Here is a 7,533-nt window from a genome sequence, read left to right as displayed (position 1 = left end):
CACCAATTTGGATTATTTTTTCTTCAAAATCGCTGAATTTTCGCGATCCCTTCTTAACTTCTCTGTCTGCCGTGCAGTCAGAGCACGTTCTAGTCTGGTGTGTTGCTGAGCGTTCAAAACGGCAGAGAAAATTTTTGAGGTGAGGCAAAGGGTTCTCGTGGCTCACGATAGGGGGCGCTCATAATCAGAGAAATACGGTGGCGTAAGCAAATAACATGTTTTGTGTGTTGGTTGAGCCATCAAAACGGCAGAGAAAAAAGTCCGAGGTGAGGCAAACAGTTTTCGTGCCTCACGATAGGGGCGGGTGCTAATAATCCTAATGGCCGCAGAAACTTATTTTTTCCGTCTTGTGCACCCCGACTTTCAACATGGATGACTACATTTCCGCACTTACACAGTTTTCTAAAGTGGACTTTCAAGCGAAGCAGGAGATAATTACTAAAGGAAGACCAACGCCGGAGCTGAATGGTTTGTTTCAGTCAGTTTCCAGACGGAGTGGTACTGTATATGTGAAAAGACTGGCTTTGTGGGTGTTCTGCAAGAAACCGCCTTTTCTGCTTTCCTTGCCTTCTTTTTTTTAACCTGTGGAACTGTGTGGACTCAAATGGGATTTTGTGACCTAAAGAATTTGCAAAGAAGCCTCACCAAACATGAGCGGTCGGCCGCTCATATTCAAAGCTAGATTGCGCTAAAAAACGTTTGGGATGAGGCGGATGGACTTGGCTTTGGATGAACAGTGGCGACTCAACATCAGTGTCCACAATGCTAAGGTAAAAGAGAAACAAGAATTTTTAAAGGGGAACATTATCACAATTTCAAAAGGGTTAAAAACAATAAAAATCAATTTTTTTTCTAAATTTTACACCTCACGGAATATCCCTAAAAAAAGCTTTAAAGTTCCTGATTTTCCCTATTTGTGATGCGACTGTCCATTTCCTTGTGACGTCATACAGTGCTGCCAATACAAACAACATGGCGGTTACCACAGCAAGATATAGCGACATTAGCTCGGATTCAGACTCGGATTTCAGCGGCTTAAGCGATTCACCAGATTACCCATGTATTGAAACAGATGGTCGGAGTATGGAGGCAGATTGCGAAAACGAAATTGAAGAAGAAATTGAAGCTATTGAGTGAATAGCTATTGACGCTATTCGGCCATAAAATGGGTGTACCTAATGAAGTGGCCCACAGCATGGCTGCCTTATTAGCATCGCCGGTAAAATGTGCGGACCAAACGATCAGGACTTTTGCATCTTGTGACACTGGAGCAACTTAAATCCGTCGATTGGTAAGTGTTTGTTTCACATTAAAAGTGGGTATCTAGTTTCAAATGTACATACAGCTAGCCTAAATAGCATGTTAGCATCGATTAGCGTAGCATGTTAGCATCGATTAGCTGGCAGTCATGCTGCGACCAAATATGTTTGATTAGCACATAAGTCAACAACATCAACAAAACTCACCTTTGTGATTTCGTTGACTTAAAGGGGAACATTATCACAATTTCAAAAGGGTTAAAAACAATAAAAATCAGTTCCCAGTGGCTTGTTGTATTTTTTTAAGTTTTTTTCAAAATTTTACTGGTCTCGGAATATCCCTAAATAAAGCTTTAAAGTGCCTTATTTTCGCTCTCTGCGAAGACACTGTCCATTTCCCTGTGATGTCACACAGTGCTGCCAATGTAAACAAACAATGGGAATACCACAGCAAGATATAGTGACATTAGTTCGGATTCAAACTCGGATTTCAGCGACTTAAGCGATTCAACAGATTACGCATGTATTGAAACAGATGGTTGGAGTATGAAAGTATTGAAGAAGAAACTGAAGCTATTGGGCGAATTCATAGTCATAGCATGGCCGAATAGCTGTGTTAGCATCGCCGGTAAAAAGTGCGGACCAAACAATCAGGACTTTCGCATCTTTTGACACTGGAGCAACTTAAATCTGTCGATTGGTAAGTGTTTTTTTCGCATTAAATGTGGGTGGAAGGAAACGTAATATAGTTGCAAATGCATCTGCAGGTTATCCATACATCTCTGTACCATGTCTACTTTAGCACCGCCAGTAAATAGCATGTTAGCATCGATTACCGTAGCATGTTAGCATCGATTAGCTGGCAGTCAACATTAACAAAACTTACCTTTGTGATTTCGTTGACTATCGTTGCAAATGCATCTGCAGGTTATCCATACATCTCTGTGCCATGTCTGTCTTAGCATTGCCGGTCAAATGTGGAGACACTCCGGCACATTCAATGGGGGTCTGGCGGCAGATTTCTTGCCACTTTGGCATCTTCGGGCCAGTGGTGCAACTTGAATCCCTCCCTGTTAGTGTTGTTACACCCTCCGACAACACACCGTCGAGGCATGATGTCTCCAAGGTTCCAAAAAATAGTCAAAAAAACGGAAAATAACAGAGCTGAGACCCGGTGTTTGTAATGTGGTGAAAATGAAAATGGCGGGTGTGTTACCTCGGCGACGTCACATTCTGACGTCATCGCCTCCAGCGCGATAAACAGAAAGGCGTTTAATTCGCCAAAATTCACCCATTTAGAGTTCGGAAATCGGTTAAAAAAATAGATGGTCTTTTTTCTGCACCATCAAGGTATATATTGACGCGTACATAGGTCTGGTGATAATGTTCCCCTTTAATCGTTGCAAATGCATCTGCAGGTTATCCATACATCTCTGTGCCATGTCTGTCTTAGCATCACCGGTCAAATGTGAAGACACTCTGGTAAATTCAATGGGGGTCTGGCGGCAGATTTCTTGCCAGTGGTGCAACTTGAATCCCTCCCTGTTAGTGTTGTTACACCCTCCGACAACACACCCACGAGGCATGATGTCTCCAAGGTTCCAAAAAATAGTTGAAAAAACGGAAAATAACAGAGCTTAGACCCGGTGTTTGTAATGTGAAAATAAATATGGCAGCTGTATTACCTCGGTGACGTCACGTTCTGACGTCATCGCTAAAAGACCGATAAACAGAAAGGCGTTTGATTTGCCAAAATTCACCCATTTAGAGTTCGGAAATCGGTTAAAAAAACATGGTCTTTTTTTTGCAACATCAAGGTATATATTGACGCTTACATAGGCTTGGTGATAATGTTCCCCTTTAAAAGATGTCATCAATGCGACCTGCTTCCTCGCCAAACAGCAGCTCGCATTTCTTGGAAATGATGAGAGTAGGAGCTCTGCTACTGTATGTTGAACTCTTAAAATACTTTTAAAACTGAAGGAAGTGAAGGAGGACTTTTACCAGAAAGTGACGGATATTTTTATCCAGAAGGACCGGCGCTTGGACTTCATTTATAAGTAAAGGTAAGACGACGATAACATCATTTGTGTTTCGTTTTTAATGAAATGCACATTTTGTGGGCAACAGCTTGTATGTGTAAAGAATGCAGAAATGAAACATAACCCGTAAACTGCTGCCAATCAAATGGCAAATAATCTGCGCATCGTGCATACTGTATATTTGTAAATCTGATTCTGATTAGGTGAGTGCCTCACCAGCTTTATACCTCACCGCACGTCACTACATTGTAGTTGTCAGGCTTGCCCCTGACAGTTTGTTTGTGTTTTAGTTTTTCCTCTGTGTGTAGTATTTCCTGTCTTTAGTTCCCGTCAGCGCTCTTATTTTGTCTGGTTCCTGTCTTTCTCCCTGAGTGCTGTGTCCCCTCAGATGCGGCTGATTGGCACCTGGCCACACCTGGTGTCAATCAGCCCGCTCCTATTTAGACCTGTCTTCCCATCCAGCCAGTGCTGGATTATTGTCGATGTCACTTCCGTATTGTCGCTCCTGTCGTTGCAGCGTAGCGGTAAGCTATATTCCGGTATCTGTTTGTAGCTTACTGTCTTTTGTTCCCTGCTTCCGTTTTGTTTTCATTCTACAAGTAACGACTTCTGTTTTCCTGCTCGCTACCCGCTAGCTTCCACGCTAGGCCCTTTTGTTTTTGCTAGCTTCCATGCTAAGCTCCTTTTGTTTTCTGGCTCCCATGCTAGCTCTTTTAGTTTTGTTATCCACCTCGTGCGCGTTTCTCTGCATCTTGGGGTTCGTCACAAACTAAATGTGACAGTAGTGTTGCAAATAATGAAAGGAAACCATCTCAAATCAGTAGACGGCTCTGCTGTAGGCCTTTCTTCCGCCATGAAATCATCACACAACCTTTTGGTGTGCTTTTCACCGCCTCGACGGACCAAAAAAACTTAAGAAGGTAAGAATCGAGATAGCTTTGCATGTGTTGAAATACACACTGCATGCACACATAATCGGCTTTCTGGCTTCACTTTCAGGTCTGAAAAGGTGTTTGTTGCTGATTGCATCTCACGATTACGTCCCATGACAGCTCTTCATTGAGTCAACGTGAAGGAATAGCGGATGAAAACAAGCAGCAGCCATCATCAAATCACACAGGTGGTTTTATACCAAGATATATAACACTTGTGATTGATTCTACAAACCCCGTTTCCATATGAATTGGGAAATTGTGTTAGATGTAAATATGAACGGAATACAATGATCTGCAAATCATTTTCAACCCATATTCAGTTGAATATGCTACAAAGACAACATATTTGATGTTTAAACTGATAAACCTTTTTTTTTTTGCAAATAATAATTAACTTTAGATTTTGATGCCAGCAACACGTGACAAAGAAGTTGGGAAAGGTGGCTATAAATACTAATAAAGTTGAGGAATGCTCATCAAACACTTATTTGGAACATCCCACAAGTGTGCAGGCTAATTAAGAACAGTTGGGTGCCATGATTGGGTATAAAAGCAGCTTCCATGAAATGCTAAGTAATACACAAACAAGGATGGGGTGAGGGTCACCACTTTGTAAGCAAATTGTCGAACAGTTTTAGAACAACATTTCTCAACCAGCTATTGCAAGGAATTTAGGGATTTTACCATCTACGGTCCGTAAAATCATTAAAAAGTTCAGAGAATCTGAAGAAACTGCTGCACGTAAGCAATGATATTACGGACTTTTGAGCCCTCAGGCGGTACTGCATCAAAAACCGACATCAGTGTGTAAAGGATATCACCACATGGGCTCAGGAACACTTCATAAAACCACTGTCAGTAACTACAGTTGGTTGCTACATCTGTAAGTGCAAGTTAAAAATCTACTATGCAAAGCCAAACCCATTTATCAACAATATCCTGTTGAAACGTCGCCGGCTTGGCTGGGCCCGAGCTCACCTCAGATGGATTGATGCAAAGTGGAAAAGTGTTCTGTGGTCTCACGATTCTACATTTCAAATTATATTTGGACACAGAGGACGCGGTGTCCTCCAGAACAAAGAGGAAAATAACCATTCGGATTGTTATAGGCGCAAAGTTCAAAAGCCAGCATCTGGGATGGTATGGGGGTGTATTAGTGCCCAAGGCATGGGTAACTTACACGTCTGTGAAGGCACCATTAATGCTGAAAGGTACATACAGGTTTTGGAGCAACATATGTTGTCATCCAAGCAACGCTATCATGGACGCCCCTGCTTATTTCAGCAAAATAAGTGTTACAACAGCGTGGCTTTGTAAAAAAAAGAGTCCAGGTACTTTCCTGGCCCGCCTGCAGTCCAGACCTGTCTCCCATGGAAAATGTGTGGCGCATTATGAAGCGTGAAATACGACAGCGGAGACCCCGGACTGTTGAACGACTGAAGCTCTACATAAAACAAGAATGGGAAAGAAATCCACTTTCAAAGCTTCAACAATTAGTTTCTTCAATTCCCAAACGTTTATTGAGTGTTGTTAAAAGAAAAGGTGATGTGAACATGCCCTTTCCCAACTACTTTGGCACGTGTTGCAGGCATGAAATTCTAAGTTAATTATTATTTGTAAAAAAAAATAAAGTTTATGAGTTTGAACATCAAATATCTTGTCTTTGTAGTGCATTCAATTGAATATGGGTTGAAAGGGATTTGCAAATCATTGTATTCCGTTTATATTTACATTTAACACAATTTCTCAACTCATATAGAAACGGGGTTTGTAAGTTCCAGATGCAAGAAAATAGGATGATATCTGATGTACACGCAATAGAAAAGTCAGATGTAGCTAAGCATCTACTGTGTACATTCACACATATTTAGCAGTCTTTCATTGGAAGGGGTTGTTCTGAAGATGCTTCTTGTCAGTCCGTGCTGGTCCTCCACCCACATCCAGATAGTTGGATTGCTACGATGCTTTAATTAATTATAAAAAACATCATCCTCAGACAGGGAGCTGCTGTCTATGTGTCGCACGGTCGCCTCAACCCTGATTTGTCCGTCCTGTGTGGTAGACGCCATCTCCTGCTGTCTGATGGCCGTCGGACTCATGGACGCCGTCGGTGGAGGTGGCGGTGGAGGGGCTACCAGGCCTGTGAGCTGGCTGTTGCCGTACGTCTGGGCATGGATGCTGTACAGGTGCTGGGGGACGCCCACGCTGCCACCGTCCAGCAGGAAGTGAGACAGGAAGTGGCTTTGTGCTGCTGAGAAGAAACAGGACGAGAGCCAGGTAAGTAGTGTGTAGACTAGGGGTCGGCAACCTTTTTGGCTGAGAGAGCCATACAAGCCAAATATTTTTTAAAGTATTTCCGTGAGAGCCTTATAATATTTTTTTTAAGACTGATTACAACTAAATGTGTGCATTTTTTTTTTTAAATGTTTTTATTGAATTTGACAGGTATTACAATGTACAATAGAACAATCAACACATGTTCCCCCTTTTTTACCACCCACTTCCAAGAACAGCAACCCAACCCATACCCCATACACACATAAACCCCCCTCCCCCCCAGGTCCTACATAAGTTAAAAGGTACAGTCACAAATGGAAAATAATTAGTACATCACTTTCTTCTCAACATAGGCAGATAGTAAATATACACCAGGAATAAATATAAAAAAATAAATAAAAAGAAGCTGGTTTATGAAAGGTGAACTTTCTCATGTGTCCTGTAGCGTCTTTAATTTGGCTATGTAGTCAACCATACAGCCCCAAACAAAATAAAACTTCTCAGGTGCCCCCCCTAAGATTGAACTTTATTTTTTCCAGATCTAAATGCATCATAAGGTCTTTAAGCCATAAGGAGGCTTTGGGGCAGAAAGGTGACTTCCACTCCAGCAAAATTCTCCTACGTGCTAATAAGGATGCAAAGGCTATACTATCCTTAAATTTTCTCTTTATTTGGGGATCTGATACCGTCCCAAAAATAGCCATTTCTGCACATGGTGTCAGATTTAAATCCAGTGCCTTAGCAAGGTGTTTGAAAATAGTTGTCCAGTAATCAAGCAAATGGGGACAAGACCAAAACATGTGCGTCATGTTAGCAGGTGACATGTGACATCTGTTACAAGTATCCGAGATGTTGGGATATATTTTGGAGAGTTTGGAATTAGTGAAATAAATACGGTGGACTACCTTAAATTGTATTAAATTAAGCCTTGAACAGGATGTACTGTTGTTAATTTGGGTTAAGGCAGAATCCCAATCTCCATCATCTATGGCTCTGCCAAGCTCTTCTTCCCAATTCCCT

The 7,533-nt window shown here is 41.8% G+C and overlaps 1 protein-coding gene across 2 annotated transcripts in view; it reads right to left on the bottom strand.

Annotated features, from left to right (window-relative positions):
* Positions 1-5,900: 5,900 nt before the first annotated feature.
* Positions 5,901-7,533, bottom strand: part of fam131c (family with sequence similarity 131 member C) — a 47,339-nt gene continuing 45,706 nt past the window's right edge. Inside the window, exon 6 of one of the 2 annotated variants that reach the window (XM_061904773.1) lies at positions 5,901-6,487. In XM_061904773.1, coding sequence (XP_061760757.1) covers positions 6,207-6,487 — 281 coding nt within the window. In that variant the 3' untranslated portion in view covers positions 5,901-6,206. The remainder of the gene's footprint in view (positions 6,488-7,533) is intronic. The other variant, XM_061904774.1, reaches the window with a different exon arrangement.

Source organism: Nerophis ophidion, linkage group LG06 (assembly GCF_033978795.1).
Source record: "Nerophis ophidion isolate RoL-2023_Sa linkage group LG06, RoL_Noph_v1.0, whole genome shotgun sequence".
NCBI classification, from domain to species: Eukaryota; Metazoa; Chordata; class Actinopteri; order Syngnathiformes; family Syngnathidae; genus Nerophis; species Nerophis ophidion.
This window is presented reverse-complemented; position numbering and strand designations above follow the sequence as displayed.